General features: G+C 47.1%; 3 protein-coding genes and 1 long non-coding RNA gene across 5 annotated transcripts in view; 3 read left to right on the top strand and 1 right to left on the bottom strand.

The window, feature by feature from the left end:
* Positions 1–127: 127 nt before the first annotated feature.
* LOC135823931 (RNA polymerase-associated protein LEO1-like) lies at positions 128–2,191 on the top strand. The gene has a single exon (XM_065336810.1). The coding sequence runs from the start codon at positions 219–221 to the stop codon at positions 1,701–1,703; it is 1,485 nt and encodes a 494-aa protein (XP_065192882.1). The 5' UTR covers positions 128–218; the 3' UTR covers positions 1,704–2,191.
* A 445-nt stretch (positions 2,192–2,636) lies between these two features.
* Positions 2,637–14,534, top strand: LOC135823928 (ras-related protein Rab-14). Its single transcript, XM_065336809.1, has 10 exons — positions 2,637–2,958; positions 3,052–3,105; positions 4,835–4,949; positions 6,324–6,386; positions 8,032–8,098; positions 8,524–8,565; positions 12,273–12,318; positions 12,703–12,733; positions 13,062–13,130; positions 13,311–14,534. The coding sequence occupies exons 1-10, from the start codon at positions 2,901–2,903 to the stop codon at positions 13,414–13,416; spliced, it is 651 nt and encodes a 216-aa protein (XP_065192881.1). The 5' UTR covers positions 2,637–2,900; the 3' UTR covers positions 13,417–14,534.
* Positions 9,478–12,069, bottom strand: LOC135823929 (uncharacterized). Of its 2 annotated transcripts, XR_010554802.1 has the most exons (5): positions 11,639–12,069; positions 11,496–11,538; positions 10,987–11,083; positions 10,498–10,598; positions 9,478–10,149 (listed from the first exon to the last, which is right to left on the bottom strand). It is a non-coding gene; the product is annotated as an uncharacterized LOC135823929 (long non-coding RNA). The 2 variants fall into 2 exon arrangements; XR_010554801.1 differs by lacking the exon at positions 11,496–11,538.
* A 1,232-nt stretch (positions 14,535–15,766) lies between the features above and the next one.
* LOC135823926 (adventurous-gliding motility protein Z-like) overlaps positions 15,767–25,825 on the top strand; it is a 53,007-nt gene continuing 42,948 nt past the window's right edge. The window contains exons 1-6 of the mRNA XM_065336806.1: positions 15,767–15,968; positions 18,255–18,604; positions 19,817–20,092; positions 20,413–20,599; positions 21,335–21,528; positions 23,008–23,133. Of these exons, the coding sequence (XP_065192878.1) occupies positions 15,896–15,968; positions 18,255–18,604; positions 19,817–20,092; positions 20,413–20,599; positions 21,335–21,528; positions 23,008–23,133 (1,206 nt within the window). The 5' untranslated portion in view covers positions 15,767–15,895. The remainder of the gene's footprint in view (positions 15,969–18,254; positions 18,605–19,816; positions 20,093–20,412; positions 20,600–21,334; positions 21,529–23,007; positions 23,134–25,825) is intronic.

Genomic DNA, 25,825 nt, shown 5'->3' with positions numbered 1-25,825 from the left:
CAGCGTAGATCTATGCGCCTTCAACACTAGCTAGCTCGCTAGCGCTATCATTTTTGACAAAGTAACTTTTATTTGTCCACTTCTTTTTGTTTGCACAAATGCAAAAGCGATTCTGCATGATTTGGTACATCAAATAAATTGACTTTGAAAATATCTCCCTGCAGCTAGCTAGTGCTGGGAACTACTAGCTCACTCCTGACTTGTTGCAGAGTGTTAGGATGTCTTCAAGCGAAGAGGAAAAAGATGAGTTTGTTCCTGATGTCTCATCGGACGAGTCACCATCGCCACGACGTGAAGAGACTCAGCCCGACACCGGTGTAAATGTCACTTCTCAAGATTTATTTGGTGATGCTGACGATATATCCACAAGCGAATCTGAAGATGGAAGTGATGATGACAACATTGATGGTGGGAATGCCATGCCGTCCCAGGCTAGTGATAGTGCATCTCAAACCCAGAGATATAACCGAGCGACTATGGAGGATGACGATGATGGCGGAGGCCATGGATTTGACATTGAAGGAGAGAATCAGCTCTCTCATCCGGACTTTCCTGGATTTCCTGATGACGACGAAGATGGAGACGGTGAAGGGGACATTGAGCCAGTCACTAACGTCATTGAAGCCGACATGCCTATTTTCCCGACCATGATGAGTGAGCAGATTTCATTTGTCAAAATGCCGAACTTTCTTAGTGTAGAGCAGCGCGCCTTTGATCCAGAACTTTATGACGAAGAAATTGATGAAGAAGAGTTACAAGACGAGGAGGGAAGGTCCAGACTGAAGCTCAAGATTGAGAATACTATACGGTGGAGGTACGCGAAGGACGCATCCGGTGACACACTGAATGAGGAGGGTCGTGAGCGGGAAAGTAATGCACGTATTGTGAGGTGGTCTGATGGGTCGACATCACTACTGCTTGGCTCTGAGGTATTTGACATCCACCAGACACCGCTGGGTAGTGGTGACTTCTCTCATCTATTCGTCCAGCAGGGTACAGGTCTCCAGGGCCAAGCCGTGTTCCGCAACAAGCTTACCTTCCGCCCACACTCCACGGATTCACACACTCATCGCAAGATCACAATGTCTATTGCCGACCGTCTTGGCAAAACACAAAAGATCCGCGTGTTGCCGGTTGTTGGCAAAGATCCAGATGCGCACCGTACAGCGATGATGAAGAAGGAAGAGGACCGCCTGAGATCGGCCGTCCGCCTGGAGAACATGCAGCGCCGATCAAAAGAACGCAGCTACACCAGAAGTAGACCGACAGTGAATTTCCTGGAAGGCAGGGGCGATGATGATGATGATGATGACGATGAAACAAGCATATCTGCTATTAAACGAAGCGTCGCATCTGGAAAAAAGTCTAGCGTCAAGAAGTCTCATTCCCAGAAGAGCAAACCGAAGAAGCAGCCTAAAAAGCGCAGTGGCAGTGGCTCCAGTGAGGAAGAGGAGGAGGAGGATGAAGATGCTGATGGCTACGATGATGGCGATGGCTTCATCGATGATGGTGATGAGGACGAGGAAGAAGCGGAGGAGATGGATGAGGATGACGCACAATCTACATCCGAAGAAGAGGCACCTGCTGTCGAGAAGCCAAAAAAGCGCAAGGCAGTCGAGAAGGACAGTCCGACTTCCGAAAAGAAGAAGAAGAAAGTGAGGAGTAAGAACATAATATCAAGCAGTGAGGATGATAGTGATTGAGACTGAGTACACACACACACGTGCACGCACACACATATGCGTGCATCCCACCCTGAGTAAAAATTACTACTGTGCTGCCATCGATGATTGCAAATTGCTTTTCACCTGGTTCTAGAGTTCATATTTTCTCATCCAATCTCACAAATGTTGCATGACTGAATGTTCTTTCTTCATGTAATTCCATGCTCACAATTATCATGAAACCCATAATAATTCCTGTACATATATCTGTCGCCGGGCAACCCAATAAGCTGTTGTATAAAGCCCCGTGTTTCTTGCTGAAAATTTTGTACCTAGTATTCCACGGCCTTGAGAACTTGTGAAGTATTCTACTGTGTATACTAGTATTGGACTGTATGCCGTGTGCTTGATTGCATTATTTCTGTCTTCTTTCTTATAGTTTTTTTTCGGTTGCCTTCTGGGCTCGGTGGTGTTCTATCTGTCTTTTTTTTAATGATTATGTGTACGGCACGTTTAGGTCACGTGAAGACTGTTATTGGAGTGTGTTGTACTGGGACAGAAGGAAAATTCAAATACCGTAATGAGCATTCAACAGTGTTGGAACGGCTATGGTGAGGTTGTAGCTGATTGTTGTGTCCGACTGCAGTAATCCCTGGCCAACACGACAACACTGACAGTCTGTCGGCAGCATCGTTCCCGCAACACCACGACAGTGCTGCTGCCTGCTGATATGAGCGAAGTGAAAACTGACATGAGCCTTGACTTGAGAGACTATTGTAGTGCACAGTCACACACACGTAGATTCTACACTCTGACAGCAACAAGTGCTTACTTGAAGATCTACTGCGTCATGCATGCATATGCGCATATCTACGGGTGCAGCATGCGTAGTGCAAGCTCGATCATGCTGTAGCCTCGCGCGATCGCACACACAGCAAGTGCATGCAGCCAGTAGGCAAAACATTTTTGCGCCGCATTTCTCTTGCTTTGGCTTCGGTTTTTTCGAGTGTCGTGATCTTTCCATGACAGTGGAGATCTACGTTTGCTTGTGAGTGAGGGCGGCGTAAAGCGAGAGACTTCTTCCAACCCTTTCGTTTGTAGCCAAGGCTCGTTTACCTTTGTTTTCATCTCCACTACCTCTGAGATCTCCTGTGGCTGACGTGTAGATTTGCTTGGATTTGGCTGCAAGGCCTGGTGTAGTTCTTTGTCGTGCGAGGAAATTGCCCTGAAGTAGCCATGGCCGCGGGACCAGGTCCTTACAATTATTCGTATATCTTCAAATATATCATCATCGGTGAGAAGCCTCGATCGGTTACTCATATCTGTGGAGAACTGGAGAATTGACGATACTAAGCGGGATTGTTTGTTCTGTGATGATCGTCTGTAGGTGATATGGGAGTTGGCAAATCATGTCTTCTTCACCAATTCACTGAGAAGAAATGTAAGAGTCACTAAAAATTCTTGCTCCCTCTTTCAAGACTGGCTTACAACCCCAGGTTTTAGAAAGCTGTACTAGTAGATCGGTACTTTAATGTGGTGACATGTACCAGGAAATATCTGTGCTGCGGAAACCTGGGGCTGGCTTCAATACTGTAACTGATACTTGCAGTAACTCGACTGTATTTAAAGTTATAACCTATATTAAAAATTATAGGTATACGAAAGCACTGTAGTACACCACACTTGTAATTCCTGCCTGTGTGATGTACTTGAAATCAGAGTGATTTCTCCCTTTGTGACCTTTGTATTTGTGTTTTTACTTTTGGGCCTTGCCTGTAATCACCAACCTTTATGGAAATGAGAAAAAGTTTGGGGATAGGCATGGCCCAGTTGTCATTTTGAAGGAGATTAAACTGCGCTTGCCTTGTATATTTCTTCAGTACAGGTCTACTCTCGTTAGTACGACATTGGTTACAAGGCAAAACTCACTAGGAGACAACGATCAAAAATCCCCTGACACCTGAAACGCGCACATTCACGTCCGGATAGTAGATAATACTTGTTATAAGACAAACAATTTGAAACCACCGGAGTTGTCTACTAACGAGGGTAGACCCGTCATGCTCTTTCATGCGGGGGAGGAGGAGATAGTGGCAGCGGCAATATTAGATTTCTTCCAACTGACTATTTAAATCAGCGTGGTCTTGGAGAAGGTGAATTAATGATATGGAAACATAAGCGGGGAATGTCCGTACCGTGTACATCTACATAGTTAGCTTTTTGCTGTTGGCGGTATTTTCGAGGGGCGGCTGAAGACGGGATTCAATAATTTGACGCGCTTAGCATTTCCTGTTCGGAGACAATGATCTGTGGACTGGGGTGCCCTTGCAAAACGTGGAAATATTATATTTACACAGCGAAAACTCAAAACTTACCGCTGCGGGAATCCTTTACTTTCCTCCAGACAGTATTTACATTGTAGTACAATACTAAATTTTAAAAATTTACCATAAATTATTTCATATGCTGGGTACAAGTACTATAGAGGATAGTGTGGACGCTAACATGCTAACGGCGTGTAGTTTAACGCCAGAGTTGCTAATACGTCCCGCGCCGAGCAATGTGGTCCTACATGTATCTTCCATGTGGTCTGATCGTGTATATTTTATACGTGTGCATATGCGGGTAACTTTTTTTTTCGGCACCGGGGAAGTGGTTGTATTTTCTGCAGTGGATGAAATGGTCAAAGGGTGAGGCTACACGTTGTTGATGTAATGTTTTGCTTTTTCGGCATGCGCTTCTTGATAGTCCATAAGCCTTCCCCAGAACATACAGTGTGAAACCCAGGGTGTGACATTGCACTGTCCATGTTACAAGGCCCCGGATTGGGGCATTAGCTGAGCCTCGGTGTCTCCCGTGGGGGGGGGGGGGAGACCCACCTGACCAGTTTTGGCAGTGAGCAAGTACAGCACAGTGTGTGAGCGTGATACTACGCGTACAGTAATTACGCTTGAATCGTTGTTATTGCACATGAGATTGTTGCGCCTAAACCGTAAGGAAGTTTCTTATCCTTGAATCTTGATCTTCACTGAGTACTGAGGGCATCGCGGCACGCACAGCACCCCTAGCCAAGAGATCAGAGTTGCATACTCTTGCAGGTTGTAAGCTCTTGGTTTTGTGTGTATCTATACCTGTATGTGAACTTGTACTTGTCTCTGTGCTGTTTGCAGTCATGGCGGATTGCCCACACACAATTGGTGTTGAGTTTGGCACACGGATCATTGAGGTTTGTGGTCAGAAAATCAAGCTACAAATTTGGGACACGGCTGGCCAGGAACGGTTTCGGTAAGTAATCTTGGTTTCCTGTGTAGAGGATGTTGTTGATCGTGGGTCGACACACACCTGAGACCTCAGACATGCCCATCGCGGAAGCGATGATAGCGAACAGCTATGTTAGGGGTCGTCCGCAATTATCGAAAGTTTTTTCCAATCCGTAGTAGCTTCAAATTTTTCCTCACCCCCCCCCCCCCAGTCCGTAATAAAATATTATTGATGGACACACAACCCAACACATACATGTATGGAACAAACTCAATCAGTGCTGGTCCATGAGTCATAGTGACATCATGTCAGAGTCACCAGCGGTTTTGAAAAAGGGCTGCTTCTTCACCGCCTTTCCAAACAACGTCGCCTGTCTGGACATAGTCAATAACAGTCGTCAGCGCCAGCGCTAGACGGAAGGACTTCAAAGGAGTGCATGGAAGACGGTACTCTGGACGAAGGAGACAGTGAAACTCAAAAATAGAAAGTGTCGACTCGCCGTCGAATGCGCCGAACTAACTTTATGATCACCGGCCCAGGAGCAGCCAAGGAAGCGCGCGCGGGGGCGCAGAAACTGCCAGAACTACAAAAATATTTGTAGTAGACAGTTCGCGCGCAGCCGCGCGTGGAAAACAGGGGCTACACGTAGACGTACACGTGGCACGCGCACGTGTCATTTCGGAAGTTTTTCAATCCGTAACTGGCCTTGACCCACCCACCCACTTTCGAAGCTACTACGGATTGGAAAAAAACTTTCGATAATTGCGGACGACCCCTTAGACATAGCAACTTGTGCTGGGATTACACCATTCAATAGCTTGCAAGGCTGAGGAATTGACCGCCACTAATTTTTAGCCTGGTATCCACCACACAGCTGATTGAAGTGGCTTTTTCTGGCCAGTGAATCCCTATTTTCATTTTTTTCGACACACACACCACCGTCTACGCCACACTGACATGGATGCCCGTGCAGAATAAAAACTCTGGATCTGCCAGATATGTTTGGCTGAGACCGCAAGTGTAGCTGCTTGTGCATTATCGCAAGTAGTAGGTCAATTGGAGGCCTTCAACATCATAATGAAAACATGCCCAATGCTGTAGACAGCAAGCTGTTTCGACCATCTAGGCCTTTTCAGTACAGCTACGAGCTTTCAGTAAGCCGAACTACAGTACCGGCCATGGTGCAAAAGGTGAAAACATGTGTATTCTGCGTATGATTATTGTGATGCGCCCTTCTGCCTACCGGTATCCTGTACTCCCCTTGGTCGGTGGGAACCACCTGATGGGTTGGCCCTGCGGTCACCACTGCTGCATGCCACTGCCCCCCGTACACTGTCAGTCCGTGCATGAGCTGACCTAATGTTTGTATATGTCAATTTGTCGGTTTGTGTTGCGTAGTGCTGTCACAAGAAGCTACTACCGTGGTGCTGCAGGTGCTCTGATGGTCTACGACATCACCAGGTACGAATAAGCTCTCACTCACTATGTGTGTGTGTGGGTGCATGCATGCAGTTGCAGAAAAGGGTATCCAAGCCAGAACTGTTCCTTCGTAGAGGTTTATGTAGTATTTTCTTGTACTGGGTTTAGAGCGTATGCCTGATGAAACAGATGGTGCATGCCTATCTCCTGTTGTTTACTGTAAAAGCCATTATTCTAACGAGGCCCATACAGTCAGACCTCGCTTATCCGGTCCTCATTTATCCGGATCCCTCGCCATCCGGAAGAAAATCGCTGGTTACCGATGTGCAGCATATGTTATGCATACAGCATAACCGGACCTCGCGATCCGCATACCGGTGCATGATTTTGTGTACAAACTGGTTAAAATGTGTACAAAAAGCTTCGTCGTATCCGGTTGCATGTGGCTTGCAGAAGCTAGAATCAAGGAGTTGTACAAGCAAATGAGGTCCCTGACCTGCTGGGTGCATGCGGACAGCACTCAGTTGCATACACTTGTCATTTTTCTCCCTTGTTTTACATACTGTGCACGCTAGTTGTACTGCATAGGACCCGTCTACATGTATGTACGATGCCACTGCTTTTGACATGCCACATGCATATTATACAGTATGTGTGTTCAGTTATCCGGTTCCCTCGCCTAACCGGATATTTTTGCGGAAAACGGATGTGTGCGGTTAAGCGAGGTCTGACTGTATATAACGATTTCCCAAAATTAACTAGTTTACGTGTACCAAAGGTAACGATTTTCACTCATTCTCAACGCTCAATAGGACAGTATATGTATCGATTTCTGTATAACGATTTCTATTTTAACGACAGATTTCTCCTCGTTAACTCGTTAGAGTTAGCACTTCGTTATTATATGGCTTTTACAGTAGTTTGCACGAACTGGGTGATGTTGACTATTTGGAGCCCTATCCGCTTTCTGAATGGATGGTGACAACACCAGTTCATAGGCCGTATCTCATTGACTGCCGGATATGCCTCTGAAGGGTTCTGCCCATTTCTGCCCAGTTGTGTTTGGATATCTGAAGCACATACAATGTAGACCTGTGTGATGTATGCCCACTGACCAGCAGGGAGTTGTAGCATTTAGGGGAATGTCCTAGATGCTACTTCAAAGTATAACTCCCTGCTGGCCAGTGGGCACACAGGAGATGGCACAAGATCATACTAGTACAGTGTAGTACCCGAAACGATTCGTGTTCGAGGTTTGATCCTAGGCCTGTAGTTCTACGTGATCCGTGGCAATGCAGCTCGTGGTCGCGCAAACATGTGCTGCCATATGTGAGCGCTTATGAATCGGCCCTGCCCCAAGGGGGGGGGGGACTGAAACAGGCTACCCGGTATTTAAACCCTTATCCTTTCACATTAGAATTGCCCGTGTCGTCTCCCTAGTTGCTGCGACTTCCCAGTGCCTTGTGTTTCACTGTCACTACAGTCAGACCTCGCTTAAACCGGATAATCGAACACACATACTGTATGTATGCATGACGTATGCTGTAAATCGGTAACTAACGATTTTCTTCCGGTTGGCGAGGGATCCGGATAAAAGAGGACCGGATAAGCGAGGTCTGACTGTAGCACCATCTGGTATTTTCTCAACGTCCTTTTGTATTTACGCACTACCACCATGCTATTGCAGACGGAGTACATACAACCACCTCAGCAGCTGGCTGACGGATGCGAGGAACCTCACCAACCCCAACACGGTATGATACTGCCTGACCCTAGCACTATAGGCTGTCCTGAATAGTACACAATCATACATTGAGTACGTTCTTGGGTGTACCATGGGTGAAATCTGGATTGTGCTTGTGTATGGCTTGCACACTGCATGTCTGAGGTTTTCCGCTTTGATTGGTTGCATTGTAGCCTGTAATTTTGATTCATTCTCACTGGCCTTTCGCAGAGAAGTCACATAAGCAGCAGCAGCTGGTTGCTATGTACCACAGTCAGGTGGTTGTTCAGTGTGTTCACTGAATGGGTCTGCATGCAGCATACACCTTGCCCATTGCTTATCCATGCTCCTGTGTGGTGTAGACGATCGCTATTAAGAAATCTACTTGCTACCCTGTTCCCAATGCAAACGATTTCATCATGCTTGTGTATCTGTGCGTGGTGTTTTGTGTGGCAGGTTATTTTCCTAATAGGCAACAAATCAGATCTGGAAGCGCAGGTGAGCAGTCCACTAACTGTGATCACAACATCCCTTTCTGCAATGTGCCTTGCTGTAGCATGCAGTCACAACCTCAACATTGCTTTCGCAGAAGTTGACCAAAGTTCAACTTTTGTGACGTGCAGTGCACATCAGTGGACTACAGTTTTTTGTTAAATGCACACACGCTGTGTATATGCAGTCCGTGCGCCAAGTTCAAAAAAGTCGTCTAAAAGTTGCACTTTTATTTGCAACCGCGGGAAATTTGAAGACGAATTTAGTGACATACCGAATTCTTCTCAATTTTCGACAATTGGTTACCTTGAGAATACAGGCTTATCCTCCTATATCGATTGCTTTTGCGCCGTTATCGTGTTAGAAGGGTGAGCGATGAGCACATTTTTCGAAAGTGCACCACGATATTCGACATCTCACGTCGTTGCGGTGCCTTTTTGTTTCTCTTCTCAATTTCGAATTTCGTAGATACGTCGCAGGAGATTGTGGGCCGTCTTATTTTGCAAGGCTCTATCTCTGATAAAACTACGCGAATGGGCGGACAGATGGTGTTTCTATAGGCCAGGAAGAAACCACGAGTGTCCGCACTGTGACCAAGTCCAAATGGGCCGCCAAAGCCAGGGCTCGAAATTGCATCCTGACAGGCAATGCGGACCATGTGTAGCCTGCCAAGATGTTCCCCTTGATGGCAGATATGCCCACCCCGAGACCACGCAATGCTGGGAATATGCACATCATCCTACAATACCACGAAATGCATGTATCTGCAAGAAATGCATGAAAAGGCTCATAAATCATTCAGCAGAGCCAATGCCTGTCACCGACAACGTGCAGCCTACAGAAGCAATGCCTGCACTTGCGGCAGCAGCAGCAGCACCACCAACACCTGTACCCGTACTCGCAACAACACCAGACTGCTCAGTAGATGGTTGTGACTTGCCACGGCATGTCACAGTTTCATTACAAGCAGTAGAGCTGGCCGAGAAGCTTAACGTGAAAGTAAACTTAAACGATCAGCCAGCGGGTCTCTGCAACCGGCATAACATGCAGCTACATGACAGCAACAGGCCCACATGCACCATGTGCAGCGCACACATAAGGGGTGTTAATTAAGCGTAAATGTCCGAACGTCGGAGCTGTTCAACGTCAGCTGCACGCTGAGCGTGGTCTTACGGTCACCGCGGATAGTGCTTTTTGCCTAGCCTGTTATAAAGGCCAACTGGATATGGTGGACAGTCAGACTACTGACTTCAAGCTGGAGAGCCTGATGCAGAGTAGAACAGACGAAATGCACCAGTGCACCTCACCCGAGGAGTCCGCATTGCTGGCAACAGCAAGATTCGTCTGTCTTGCATTCCTCGAGAACCGTTCTCTTCTTCTGGCAACGGCTGCTGATTTCTTCACCTCTTCTTTACCATCCATCAACTGCAACAACCGGTGGCTGCTGTCCAGCCTTATTTCGAAGCTTGGCGCTCATCTCAGCCATGGGTCATAAGGTACCAGTAATAAACGAGGTACGCTCCTGTACCGTACAGGTGTGACACAGTTCTGTGCTTATACAATTCCCTCGCCGTTGCACGATCCCAGACCCTGAAACACAGAGCACAAAATAAAACCCAGCACACACAGCACACAAGCCAACCCAGTGGCCCATCATCCTTCGTGTCAGAGCTGTCGGCTGCAATGCGCTCACAAATCAAAAGTCAAGCACAAGAATTCAAACACAAAGAGCATAACGTTCTAACTCCACTGTCGGAAATGAAGCTGGACGCAGTGGTGGATAGTGTGGACAGTGAGTTGTGGGGAAACATTTGGCTGATGGTGTACGGCCAATCAAAGTCAGAAAGAAGTCAAGCATCCAACCACCGTGCAAAGAGGATCAGGTGCTTGTTTGTGCTATCATGCATGATGCATGCAAGCACACCAGCATGCACTTACCCTTTCCAGCTTGTTCTTTTGGACTTTGTGGATGCACATAGCAATTCCAGCGAGCTCATGCGAGTACTAGCTCGAGTCGGCGCAACAGCAGGTGTCGACTCCTACAAGCGATATCAAAAGACCATCATTGATAAGAAATCAGAGCTCGGAATGAACAGTGAGATACCTCACGCAAAGTTCTCCATTGCAACAGTGGATAATATCCACAAAAACGAGCCAGGCGAGCGAATGTACTGCGGAGACCAATGAAGAGGCTTTCATGGTACATCTATTCAGAGCATCACACCAAAGCGGCCCATCAGTAGCAATATTGTCGCGTGAAACAACATACATGTAGACTGAGTGCCACATCAAGGATTCCACTGTGCATCACAGCCTGCCAACACGAGTGAGCCACAGGGTATGCGAGGCAGGCTGAGGTCCCGTGCAAGAACAATGATTGAAGGCAGAAGCCACAAGTCGACCATTAGAGCACGCAGAGACACTTACCTACACCCCAATTACAGCTGGATGATGCCGTTCAGCCTGATTGGCCCACTGGACCTACAGTAGTGTAGTGCTGTTGATGACGAGCGCACAAGACCATCTACAGAAAGCACAGAGAATCCAGAAAATACGGCAAAAACCTGTGACACAACTATCACACATGATCAAGATAAGGTTGCAAGTACAGAATGTTCAGTATGCAACACCCAACCAGCGCCAGATGTGCGTGTGTGTGGTGTGTGTGTGTGTGTGCGCGCGCGCGCGTGCATGCACGCGTGTGTGCATATGTGTGTGATGCAGCTGAATTCCAAGACACATGCTCTCACAATGCATTCGCATATGCTGCGGACGCTGAGTCTCCAGCTCCTGCTTTTCTTTCAGGCCCTGCACTTCTGTGCAGTTGTGCTAAACTACATAAAAAGTTTCTTTGACTATGTACTCCATCTATAATGTAGCAGCCAGGAATACTGCTGGATTTTGATTAAAATCTGGACCCCAACCACACGACTTACATAGAAATTCCGTTTAGATGGCGAAGACACAACAGCAAGGGGACTAGTTTGCAATGTCGAGATGCCCAAGGAAAATAAGCAGCCAAAACGTCCTTGTTCAAGCACAATTACTTTAGTGCAAAATTCCACACAATTCGACATACCTCCACGAAATTGTGGGCCGCTCCATTTTGCATAGCCTGATTGGGATGTGCTTTGGGAATCCAAACCCAAATATATCTGCCTTTCGCTTAGAGCATAAGCCGAGAGTGTCCGATTATGCTATCCACTCATGCACGACAAGCAAGTTGCTGGTACGATTACGACGAAAAAATATGTAGTGCAAACACAGGTCTTCATGGTCTACAGTTGGGCGCAACGAACCTCAGCTAAAGTGCCATAGGGGACAAAGGGACATACCTCAGCAGCAAACCAAGTAATGGACAAGGATTCCTCCAGCACACGCCAGTTCAGGTCCAAATAAGGTTGCAAAATACCAACAAAACAATTGTGTCGTCGTCATCTTTTTGCACCTCGATTTTTCCCGCGGTTGCAAATAAAAAACAGGCTACTCAAGGGCTTGGCGCACGGACTGTATGCACTGCACATGGATGTTGACGAACCAAACATATCTGTGAATCGTGCTTCGTAGTTGTAGCTTGTCGCATGTAGCACCAGAGAAAGTAATACTGTCACAGCGCATGCATGTGGTGATATTCAGGGCAGCTTGCCCTTTGCATTGTGGTGCATCTCTAATGTTTCATCGTTACTTACCGGTATATGTATTGTGTGTCACAGAGAGATGTAACGTATGAGGAAGCAAAACAATTCGCCGACGAAAACGGTGAGTATAAAGCTCATTTCTTTATGCCTGGATTGTATAAAGTGCTGTTGGTCCCCCCACCCCACACACACACACACGGTTCCATTCTCTGGAAAACTTGCCTTGACATGGTGTGTGATGCATACAGAAGTGTATGTATCGGTTCAGTACCGTAATTTGACAAAAATTATTATGCTTGAGTCGTTTCACAGTTAGAAAATCAATAGTAGATGGCTCAGCGATGTTGTATGTTACCCGCGTCTGTGAGTGTGGGTGTGTGAATGCACCAATCTTGTATTACCATTTCCCTGACAGTTGTTGCACTGCATGGAGTAGCACACGTGAGGTTGTTCCCTATTGGAGTACTGTTCTCCCTATGTGTTGTCTTGTGCTCCTCGTCATTAGGTCTGCTCTTCCTCGAAGCTAGCGCTAAGACGTAAGTTCTCCATGACTGGTGGCAGCTAGACATTCTGTTTTAAGTACAGCTACCTGTACTGGTGTCAACTCTCTCTCTCTCTCTCTCTCTCTCTCTCTCTCTCTCTCTCTCTCTCTCTCTCTCTCTCTCTCTCCCTCTCTCTTTCTCTCTTTCTCTCTCTCTGCCTCGTACATCCACGAACTGTCTCTCAGAGTGTCTTCCATATGAAAGTCTTATATTCATGCTTTCACATCTCTGGTGCAATGACCTTCTGCACCTCGTTTCCATCATTGCATCAATCAACGACTGTACTTTAAGCCTGTGTCTTCTTCCCTTTGTTTGTGCGTAGTGGTGACAACGTTGAGGATGCTTTCCTTGAGACTGCGAAGAAGATCTACCAGAACATCCAGGATGGAAGGTACGTTGTGTGCTCTCCTGAATCACGCAACAGGAGTTGTCCCTGTTTCCAAACATGTACTATGCAAGATCTGACTGTATAGCATTCCGGATGATATTTAGGGGAGGTGTTTTGGTACAGATAATCTTACTCAATCACTGCTTTCCATTTCTTTCTCAAATTTGTTTCTCCTCTGCGTAGCTTGGACTTGAATGCAGCAGAGTCTGGCGTTCAGCACAAGCCCAACCCGCAGCGAACAGACGTTCGCAATGATCGGCCAGCAAAGAGCGACGGCTGCTCTTGCTAACGCCTTCTCCAAGAGAACGGAGAGAAAGAGAGAGAGTGTGTGTGTGTGTATACGTCTTGCGCTGTGCTCGCATCGCCCTGGCGGGAGAGGGCATGCACGGAGTCGGCTGCCGTTGACCTCGCTCCCTTCCCCCGCCTACAGTGCTGTAAGCTCTGATGTATTGACTCGGTGAGGGATGGAGATATCTTTTCATTGCTACGACCCGTAATGTCATTTATAATGCTCGTGGCATATAGGCCCCCCTTTTTTATAGTAAGATTTATCTCCTGCCCGTATGTTCTCCTGTAGTTAGATCATTCATTTGTGGCCTTCTCCTTGTCTCCTCTATCTTCGCACATGTTTGGGATTCTATCTATATATTTTATTGCTGACTGTACTCACCCACTCACGTGCACCCACTCGCTGTAGCCATCCTGTGCTCTATTGAAGGAAGCTATTGCCTTTCCTAGCAGACGCCGCGCATTCCACACGTGCCCAGCGCGTCCCACTTCTCTGCCCACGCTAAGCAATGAGAGTTGTTGGGCGATCCCTGTAGTGACAAAGGTTTGCCAATTGCAAGTTATCTCGTGACATGTTTTCGTTTTTGCTATTGGCTATTTTTTCGTCTTATTGCGTTCATCATTTCCAGTGGTTTGCCCCTTATTAGTCGGTGTCCGTAACGGTGCCTGCTCACTGCAGCGCGGTTGCTTTCGTGGCTCGCCCAGTCTATCGCAGCCCTTCCCTCCCTGCTAGCTGCGTTGTATTTAGTGTGCCTGTCGCTCTCCGTCTGCGGCGGCGGTATGGATGCTGTCCTCCTTTGCTTTCAGCAGTGTGGTGACGCCAGCGACGACCCAATCCCCCTTGTTTGCCACGACCTACACCAGTTAGCAGGCTCTGTGCAGCAAGCCAGCTTTGCACCTGTGTCTGCTTTCTATTGTTTTTATCTGACTCCCCGGTCTCTTTTTTTTTCTTCTTGTTTCTTTCTTAGTGTATTCTGTCGTTGGCTTTGTCATGGTACTGTCATGGTACTGTCCCGTCCCTTTCATAGCACCCGTTTTGGCGTACTTCCTGTCTATGCTTCGTTGTTCGCTGTATCTAGTATTCCATTTGATTTTCTGAATTGATTTGTGTAACTGCAATGATGACCTTGCCGTGTGTGTGTGGATGCATTGTGAGCGATGGCATTTATTGTGTCGATACTGAAAACTATGATAGATTGCCTTTAGCTGGGGAATTGGGAGAGCGGGTCCTGACCAATGCCCGTCAAAGGCACATATTGGCACTATGCTCGACGATAAACTCGCCAGTACACTCATACCTCGTTTATCCGGGCAGTCCGGGACCTTGCACTGCCCGTAACTTTGAAATGTCCGTAACTCCGAATCATATACATCTTGATGGGGAAAAGGCCATCGATATGGCATATGACGTCAATATTTCTACGAAAAGTGACAAAAGAGTAGTAATATTTCCCCTGAAACTCGCCCAAATAGTGCCCGGTAGACCGAAGTGCCCGTAACTTCGGGGTCCGGATAACCGAGGTATGAGTGTACTGCAGTGCGGTTTCACAATGCTTGAGTGTAGCTTACTGTTTACTGTTGGGCTTGGTATCAATCATTGATTTTGCCGCTTTTTTGAATTAAATATTTGAATTACAGTGTATTTCCACTTTCTAGGGGCATGTTCGATTGTACGAATCCATCAGCCCCGGACCCGGATTCGCCAAATTTGTGCATGTTCGATTGTACGAATCCGGATCCCGAGAGCACGGATTCGGATCCAGTCAACCCACCTCCCAGAGACGGATTCGACGGATTCGACGGATTCATTTCGATAGTACGACTCGTATCTACTCAAAACTCGCAATATGCGTACACTAGGTCAAGAGTTTACCACAACGCGTACAGAGATACTGCGGGATGAGCTGTAGCAACGCGGTTGCTAAGGCCTTGAAACGGATTATCGGTTGTGCACATTCGATTGTATCCGTCCGATCGAAGTGATCTGGTCGGCGGGGATCGGGATCCAGTTTCTACAATCGAATGCAGCCTATGTCTATGAGTGACTATGTTGCGTTGTGCTCATCGCGCATCAGGGAGTCGTAAAATACGACTTCCTGGTTGAAACCAGGGAGTCGTAAAAGGCTTTTACGACTCCCTGGTTGAAACAGTAGGTGTCCAGCGCTAGCGCCACTCGCGCTGCTTGGTCCCGCGCCTGCGATCCCGTAGCGTGTACTACGAGTAGAAGGCCCGCGCCGTCACTGCGTCAGCGAACGATGCGCACTTGTTGCCAGCTGTCTGGCCGCTGGTGAGTCCCGACTCCGGTTTTGTCTTTGGCCTGATGTCTGATTATGATTATGAGCATTGAGTGATGTTCCTGAGTGAGGATATCTGTAAGTCATGTAGCTTGACAATGACAGCAGACTTTAGCAGTCCTTTCTTTGGGTTTCGGGCGCGGTTACCGGCATGTGGATTGGCCAGCTGACTGTAGTGCTTTTGTCATGAGTAGCCACTTGCACTCTGCAAGGAATCTGGACAAGAGTGTGCCATCCCCGCTACGAAGTGGCTCTGTCGGTGAGAATATAATTGTTTTTTGCTTATTTATGAATTGAGAATGGTGACAATTAACTTCCTGAATCTGTTGTTACGATTTGGGTTATTGTCGAAATTGCTGCTGCAATATGGTCAAATCTAAGAAATTAGACAAATTGTTCAACGCATTGCATGCGGCTGTTTTCATATTAGTTGACGTCGGGAAATATTCAAACATACAAATTACACTAACTGCAATACGTTTACTCACCTATCCAATCTGCCTGTAACTCCACGGTATACATACATTGTAACCCAACGTACTATATGGCAGGCAGGGCATCAATTTTAAGGAACTGTCACCTAAGTAGAAGCAGCAGATTTAGACACGACTGCACAAATTGGAAGCGCTTTCTTTTCTCGCCAGTACAATCATGCTTGAACAGTTTCAATTTCTGCACTGCTTTAGTTGTACCTGTTATGAACAAATGAACTAAAATAAGCTGACAGCGCCAGGTAGTGAGAGTTATGTATATCCCTCTATGAGAGAAATTCAATCTCGCCAGTCCTATCCAATATTGATAGGTTTATGGATAATTGCCGGGGATGGCTTGACCAAGGAAAGTCACAACCGTGCATGTACGCATACATGTACATCCCATACTGACGTCGACTGTGCTTGGCACAGCATTTGGAATTATCTCTACTTTCCTTCAAAAATAGTTAATTGGCTGATGAGTGAATGGTGCTGTCACACATGCACAGAGGTTCCGCTTTGGTTGTGAGGTTTTGCTGCAGCAAGGTTTATGCCTCTCCTGCAGAACCAGACCAGGTCACACACAAAACACACACACACACAAACACACACACACACATACGCATGCATGCACACACACACACACACACCGACACACTCAAAGCAAGCTCCTTGTTTTGGTGGAAACATGAGAGCGAGATGGATTGTGATGTGTAAGGAAGGGTATACCCGTATTATCTCTAATATAAGCACGGTCCTTAATTTTTTCAATGTACCTCCGCCCCGTGCTATTAATGGAGACGTTCCTTTATTGGAGACTGTTCCATTATTATTTCAACCTCATTTCAGAGGTTGGTGCACCGCGCGCGACTGACCATGGTAACATGACTGTACATGTACATGCAATGTGCGTACATATACTACTACCTTTATTGGAGGCCCGGGTGGTTTTCAGAGCACTTCACAGTGTGCTTATAATGGAGACTGAGCACTTTATTTTTTTAATGCCGCCCCAAGGTGTTCTATTATTGGAGACGTGCTATTATTGGAGACTGTGCTTATATTAGAGATAATACGGTAGTAAGTCCACATGGACCATGGTGCGGAGGAACCGTTATGTAACTATGTACAGTGTAGTTGGTCCTGAAGATGAGTCCGCAATGTACATGTACTGAAGCACTGGCGGGCGCCCAAGAACGGTGCACTGAAGAGCAAACATGCTAGTATTTCATCAAGCGCGGTGCCAGTACCACAGCCTCCTGATCGAAGTGTACATAGAAGTTGGTAAATCCGCCATTGTATGTACTTTGAAGTACGTGCATGCCTATGTGGTGTCCCAACTGCACATGAGCTGTCATGCATGATGATAAGAGCAGCCTGGGCTACAACTCTGATCCTCCTGGGTTTCCAGCGTCCGACAGTATTGTAATAGCCAGTGTTTGATTTGGATGGCAACACTCAGTTGTATGGGTTGGTAAAGCGTCCAAAGAGGGAGAAGCAGTGCAAATTAATAAAGGTGCCGGCAGAATGTTTTTGTAGCCCACATGTGAATAACAATTCTGTGTAGGATTTGTATTCCTTTCTTTGTGTTGTTCGCACTGATATGTATATAATACAACCCAACAGTACGCTTGTACATGAAATATAAACCGACATACAAACCGAGGCGAAGCCGAGGTTTGTATGATGGTTTATATTTCACGTACAAGCGTACTAGTGGGATGTATTATACTTATGCTGACCTTCATACAAACTGACAGTCAACTTCTTCCTGTTTCTATGGTGGCGGTCTATATGGGGTTTGTATGGGGTTTGTATGAGGTTTATATGCCCAGTATAAGCCACCAGCATGATGGGCAAGTTGACTGGAAGTTTGTATGAAAGGTCAGCATAAACATGTATACACTATACATGCCTGTATGTGTTATTGATTGTACCACTGTACACTGTGATGCACTTTATCCTTGGGGGTAGTGGCATTCCTACGGATGTGGAAAACTCGGCCCCCAGCCGCGAACCGAACCGTGAATTATTATTATTATTATTTTTATACTCTGTGCTGCGCTTTGCAGGCGGTAAACATGGCGCGCAGGCCAGCCAGGGCAGGTCGCCGTCGACACCGCGAGCCAGTGCGGCCACGTCGCGCACTCCCCTGCGCCTCTCCAGGCCCACGCTCGGCACCACTGCCACCGCCAGTCCCGGTGCTGGCCAGTCACCGTCTCCACGGCGTAACCACACGCCGTCGCCGCGTCGTCACGTCAACAATGGCGACGGCGGCGACGACACCAGGGAGAGGCCGGTGACGGCGCGCTACATCACGGTGGACATGCTGCGCAAGGCATGCAGGGAGCCCGACGCCAACCTGGCGCTCATCACCAGCATCAATCTGACGTTCTCGCCGCAGGAGCACATGAAAATCAAGGTGGGTGTTGTTGCGTTGCAACTTGGTACATGTACATGCTGGCAGTAATCCAAAGCTGCAAGCCATGTCTACGCTCACGTCTCTCTTATCTGGCAGTCTGGGACTTGGCACTGCCCATAGCTTGGAAATGTCCGTTACTCTGGATGGCAGACGTTTTGATCGGAAAGGGCTGGATTTGGCAGGTGACATCACTATTCGCACAAAGCTTGGCAAAATAATAGTAATGTTTCCACTTAAACCTTCCCGCAGGGTGCCCGTTAGACCGAGGTGCCCGTAACTTGGAGGTGCAGATAAGAGAGATATGAGTGTTCTAGTGTATTTTGTACGCATGCACTGCCACCTGCATGCAATCACATTATTGACAGTACTGTAATTCTCAGTACGGACCTCGATCAGTATAACGCTATGCCTTTTCCTCTTGGATAATTAGAATATTCGGATAATTGCAAGTCTTGTTCTGGACTCTGTGGATGCGATTTGCTTATTCCTACATGTATACCACTGTGCATGTTGTATCTGCTCTGCATAGCTTTATATCATGGTCTTGTCCTGGCCTGTTTGCTAGCCTGAGATTTGGCATTTGTACTCCGTCACTCGGCGCTGCTCACTGGCTGTTTAGTATCGAGCACATAGGCTGCGTAGTTCTGGCTAGTCGGAAAACCGACGGTGCTAGCCTAACTGGCAACCTGATATGTATCTAATATTGACTGAGTACGAGGTCAATATAGGAAATAAAAGCCGAGTAAAAGACCGAGGCGAAACCGAGGTCTTTTACGAGGTTTTTATTTCCTATACTGACCAAGTACGAAGTCAATATTAGATTTATCACGACAAACAGTCCGTATTTCAAATTCCAGAACGATAACCTCATGAATCCCGGTTTTATGATTGCACAACCGTTGCACCACCACCTACTCATGCAGTGACAATGTTGCACTAGGCACTGTCTGTTCAACTGCGCAACCCCTAAGCAGTCAAATATAAGCAGTCAATATAGCCCTAAGGAGTGAAATATGCAGGAATATTTGACTGCTTAGGTATGGCAAAAATCTATGTGAGTCAATACTAAGGGAGTGATAAGTGATATTCATTGATCTGAGGGAAAGATGTAAACGGGAAAGTCTGAGGAAAAAGTTGACTGTCGCCACCAGGACTCGAACCAGTGATATGTGATATGTGACTTTTTGTTCTGGTTTCTCTGTGTCCTGCCAGTACATTGAAAACCTGGAAGGGCTGCGCAGCCTGCGCTCGCTCAACCTGTCCGGAAACGCCATCGAGAAGCTGGAGAAGTTGCACTCGCTCACCTCGCTGGTGGAGCTGCGTCTTGCCGGCAATCAGATCTCCCGCATCGAGGGTCTGGACACACTGGCCAACTTGGCCATGCTGGACGTGTCCGACAACCGCATAGCGCGCCTCCCGTCGGCTGACGCCTTGCGCAAGCTGGTGCGCCTGCGAGATCTGCGTCTGGCCGGCAATCGCCTGAACACTGTAAGGCTTTCTGTTGTTCTATTCCACCGTAATTCTGGTAGCAGAGGCGTGGTAAGCACTTAGGGGCCATCCAGAATTGTCGCCACTTACTGCAGGAGTACAAAATGTGCCTTTTCCCAGCCCCCCCCCCCCCCTCCTGAAAGCTTACGAATAGTATAAGAATGAATATGCTTGGCTCAGTTGGATGGCCGGGAGCTTGTTTTCGTTCTTTTTGTAGATCCCGAGTGAATTTTGTTTTGGAAGGTGAGAATTCACCGCCTGGCTGGTGCAACTGAATTCTGTGAAAAATTCTTTCTTGTTTTGACTTTTTCGGTGTGCAGCTGCATGACATCAGCCGACTGAAGGCCTGCACTACGCTCACCAATCTCACACTCACTGGTAACCCGCTGACTGACATCTCGCACTGGTGGCTGTTCGCAGTCTATCACCTGCGTACGCTGGAGACGCTCGATGAGCGGACCGTCGCCGAAGAGGACCACAAGCACGCCAAGGAGAGGTTCTCAGTCGGTATGTTTTTTTAAGGCATTGGAGTGCTCGGGACAATGTGATCATAGTTGGTGGTGATTTGTCACTTGAAACATGCTTGCAGTAGTGCGAGCGCACCCATTGTACGACTCATTCTTATATCTGGTCATTGAGTTTTCGAAGAGGACCACAGTCACGCCAAAGGAAGGTTTTCAGTCGGTATATGTAAGGCGTTGGAGTGCTCGGGGCGATGTGATGGCAGGCGGTGATTTGTCACTTGAAACATGCTTTCAGCAGTGCCAGCCCAACCATTGTACAACTCATACTTATATGTGGTCATTGAGTTTTCGTAGTAGGCTTCACTGGAGTTCAGTTTTATGTGGACCCTATGTTCCAAAAAAATTGGCTTGTGAGCAACACTGGCTCACACTCAATCACTGCTTTTCACAAATTCTTTTCAGAAAAAAATCAATTCAACGTTTCGGTCATATATATATAAATAACCATCATCAGGAATGAAGTGGGCACACTGGTTAGGATGTGTTAGATGGGTTAGCAAGTTTGTGTTGCTGGGTCATTGTATGATGGTTGTGATATAATATATTATGCTGGCGTTTCCAACTTTCCATGGAGATAAAAGATAAGATAAAGAAAGAACGTCCAAGAAAGCATAATTCTGAACATAATTCTGGCTTATGACGTGTGTATCAATGCGCTACTCACTGTTTTTATTGTGTAAATAAACTGGTGCGTACGGCTTATTTCATGTTTGCCCAGAGGAGGTCAACTATCTGGAGGAAGAGCTCGCCAAACAGGATGAGTACATCACCTTGCTGGAAGGCGAGCTTGAGGCTACCAGCGAGCAGTGTCAAGAGCGGCAGCAGCAGCTGGAGGCCGAGCGCTCTCAGCGCTCCGTCCTGCAGCGCACTGTCACGGACCTTGAGCAGGAGCTGAGTGCCAAAGGAGAACTGGTAGGGCCTAGGGGACGTTGCTCACGTGTGTCATGTGCTCACCGGCACTTTTGTTGTTTAAGTTCTGGCTTTGTAGAGCTGCATCTACGCCTTTGATATTTGCAGAGTGTTCCTACGGATGCTGAAAACTCAGTTTCAAGCGAACCGCGAAGTGTTTTTTTGTAGAGCCCACTTGGTGCCAGGTCTTATCTAGTCACTTCCCACCGCTTTAGGAGCTGCACCTGCGCCTTGATCCTTGAGGGTGGTGGCGTTTCTACGGATGCGAAAAACCCGGCCTCTAGCTGAGTCTCACACCAGCAAAACACACAAATTCTTAAAAAAATTGTAGAGCCAAGTGGAAGTTCATCATCGTTGTTTGGGCTGGACTTTTGCCACATAGTGTGTGCGTATCTGTCTATGTGTCTGTCTAGCACAATATCCACTGACACTATCTATTATTAGAGCAATGAAAAGTGCCAATGCTTGAGACCTCACCACAAATTCTGGGGATGTCTGCAACGCTGATACTTTTCTTTTCTCTCATCAAATTAGTGTCTCCATGCCAAGTGTTCACACTATTGTTATTTAGTGCCATTGACCCTACATACACGGGTATGTTTTCAATGTCGCATGTATCCTGTCTTGAACCCTGATTTGGACTCCCTCTTGTCAGTCGTGAATGCACTGCGTTAGTGCCAATGCAGGCCTCTATGTCACACCTGCCACGGCGCCGTAAAGCTCATTGGCTCTTTCTGCTGCTGCTGCTGCTGTGTATACTTCAGTGCTGCACTAGCACCTTGTATACATTGTAATAGCCTATATGCTGACAGCGTTATTTTTAGTGCTGAGTCGGGTAGCATTTTCTTCGGGTATCGGGTTCGGATAATTTTCCACGGGTAACACGGGTACTCGATCGGGTAATGTTTTCATGGTAACACCACAATGCACCCCTTCCTTTACACACTGGGCAGACATGCGGAGTATTACATCAATTTGTACACGTGCACTGTACTTGATGTCTTCTGCGACTTCGGGTTTTCGGGTACTATTCTCTACCCGTCTACCCGAGGTCCTCACGGGTAGCACGGGTACCCGACTACCCGTGCACACCACTAGTTATTTTGCACACTCCTGCTCTTCATACCTATAATAACTATGATAACAGTGCTTTCTTGATGTCAATAAGTCTTTTTTTCAGAAGACCAGTATGGTCGAAGTGTTGATTTATTCGTCAGCATTCCTATCTCTCTGTCGAATTGTCCAGTCACTCTCGTATTCTTTACTTTTTGACAGGATCCAGTGCCGGCTTGCCACCGTTACTGTCCCCATCTAACTCTTGCCTGTCGGTTTGTATACTCTTTCTGTGCATCGGTGTATGCGTCTGTGTATCGCTCTTTGTGTCTGTCTGTTTGTCTGTCTCCCTATCTGCCTTTGTGTCTATCTGCCGTTCTGCCTGTTTGTGTATATGCACGTGCTCCTGCTGTGCTCCTGCCACTACAGCTTAGCACCAAGTCAGCCGAGCTGGCTAGATCATGCCGGAAACACTACGAGTTAGAGCAGGAGCTAGCCTTCAGCAAACTTGACACCAAGTTCGACCCGCACACTTGGACGCGGCGACTTGATGGTGTAAGATGTTGTCCTGTGTGTGTTTTTTTTTCTTTACGGACTGTGATTGTTGACTTTAGTAATACTATTGACGAACTAAGCAAACTTTTTCGAAAAAACAGTCTTTATGCGATCAGTGAGCTGAGCGGCAGGAGAGTAGAGCAGGCATCACAGTACGCAAGATCACCTTGTTTGGAGGCTGCAGAAAAATATTCATTTTTGGCCAAAGCATGTGCTACTGTTCTGTGAGCAGATGCCATGGGTGGATTGGCTGCTAGCCCTATTCCGTATGTGGCCTAACGGCAGATTGCATGTACAGTAAAGCCTGGTTTAAAGGGGAAGTTAAGGCAAAAATTAAAATTTCACCAGTTGTAGTCTTCAGGGTGCTGAGTCGAATGGTCTTGGTCCGAGAAAGCTGAGACGCTCCCTTCCTACTTGAATCCCAATCGAACTCGCGCACTTCCACCGAAACTGGGTGACTGCGCCCTACTAGATGGGGATTTGTATGCAAAATGTCACTAAAAGCGCCATTTCGTTCTTATAAAAGCACGGATGACCGCGATTGGCCCATATGTTGTACTCTTTTGGACGCTGAGTCGACTGGTTTTGGTCCGAAAAGGCTGCGATGCAGCGTTCCTCCTTTATTCCCAATCGAACATGGTTGAACAAGCGGTCACGTGCTCCTGGGTGCCCAAATCACCTGGTCACCACGCCAGCAGGCGACAACTTTCACACCAAGGTTCAACTCGAGTTCAACTCGAGTGACAGGACTGCACCCAAAAAAGGTCAAACAGGCTAGTAAGTTGTACCCTGCAGGCACGGTGACCAGGTGACTGGCGTTCGCAGGAGCACATGACCGCTTGTTCAACCATGTTCGATTGGGAATAAAGGAGGAACGCCGCATCGCAGCCTTTTCGGACCAAAACCAGTCGACTCAGCGTCCAAAAGACTACAACATATGGGCCAATCGCGGTCATCCGTGCTTTTATACGAGCGAAATGGCGCTTTTAGTGACATTTTGCATACAAATCCCCATCTAGTAGGGCGCAGTCACCCAGTTTCGGTGGAAGTGCGCGAGTTCGATTGGGATTCAAGTAGGAAGGGAGCGTCTCAGCTTCCTCGGACCACGACCATTCGACTCAGCACCCCGAAGACTACAACTGGTGAAATTTTAATTTTTGCCTCAACTTCCCCTTTAAGCGAGTACCTCACGGCGTGCGATTAAAATCTGTCGTTAAAGCCAGGTGGTCTTTGGAACAAGGCCCGTACATTTGCGGCATATCGGATCGTGCACATACTTCCATGTACTGTACGTCTACACATTTTCGGCCCATTCAATTTTCGGCCTCCCAGGGCTAAAACACATTTTAGCCGCATTAAATTTTCTGTATGTTCTGCTGCTGCCTGTATACACTGTCATACTGAACCATGCAAAATAAAATTTCAGCCGCAACAAGTTTCCGGCCAAATATGACCAGGCCGAAAATAGCCGAAAATAAATATGCACCGAATATTTGTGGACTTCCAGTAGTTATATTATTGACAGGTGTTGGGCATAGAGCACTTTCATACAGACCAAGCACCCATGAAGAAGAAAGAAGCAAAGAGCCAATGAATAACAATCGCCAAACCACTTTTATCAGCAAACCATGCACAAATTACCAAGATTCCAAGCTATCCAAAGTGCCCTTCTAAACAGTTGCAACAAGATGGATGCAGTAAAGCCTGTGACTAACGACCACCCCTTGGGGCCAGGAAAAGCGGTCTTTAGTGGCAGGTGGTCCTTAGTTAGAGGTTTGCACCGCACAACCGTAATGTGAATGTGAGACCCTCCGTGCCTGGCGAAGTGGCCTGTAGTACCAGGCTGGTCGTGGTGGTCTTTAGTAGGGGTGAAACAATTACCGTAAAGTCGCGGATAAAAGCCAGGTTTGCATACAAGCACATCGCGGATAGAAGCCTGAAAATCAAACGGGTCAAATGCATATAAGCCTGTCGCGCGTAGAAGCCTGGCTTCTATGCAAGCGCGGATAGCCCTTGGCGGATTATGCCGGCATAATATTTGGCATAATCTTGGGATTTCGTCAAAAATTATGCTCCGGCATAATATACGGATTCCAACGTGTAAGGTCGGCATAATCTTTCGGTTTAGACAAAAATTGTGCTTAGGGGCATAATACAGTTTTGTCAAAAAGCCTGCAGATGTTTTTTTTTTAAATACCCCAGTTACGACTCCTTGTCATAGCCCTTGGCGGATTATGCCGGCATAATATTTGGCATAATCTAAGGATTTCGTCAAAAAATTATGCTCCGGCATAATACACGGATTCCAACGTGTAAGGTCGGCATAATCTTTCGGTTTAGACAAAAATTATGCTTAGGGCATGGCCGTGTGTGTATGCGTGGTTTCTCGATCCTCTATGTACAGCGTGAATACATAGTGGAACCGAGCATAATTCAGCATAATTCAGCATATTTGTTGGCATAATTGTGGCATAATCAAAAGCATAATTTGGCGACTGGCCGAGCATAGTCCGCCAATGGCTAAGCGCGGATCGGGTAGGTCAAGAGTGCATGCGCTATGTACAGTGCATAGTAAAACTGCCGCCATACCGGTAGTCAGTGGTAGATCTACGTGTGTCGCGCGTAGAAGCCTGGCTTCTATGCAAGCCCGGATCGGCCGATGTGCATACACGGCTGGCAAAAATATCAGTGG

The sequence above is a fragment of the Sycon ciliatum genome, chromosome 8, assembly GCF_964019385.1.
Source record: "Sycon ciliatum chromosome 8, ocSycCili1.1, whole genome shotgun sequence".
NCBI classification, from domain to species: Eukaryota; Metazoa; Porifera; class Calcarea; order Leucosolenida; family Sycettidae; genus Sycon; species Sycon ciliatum.
The sequence above is the reverse complement of the archived record's forward strand: the minus strand, read 5'-3'. Positions and strand labels throughout refer to the sequence as shown.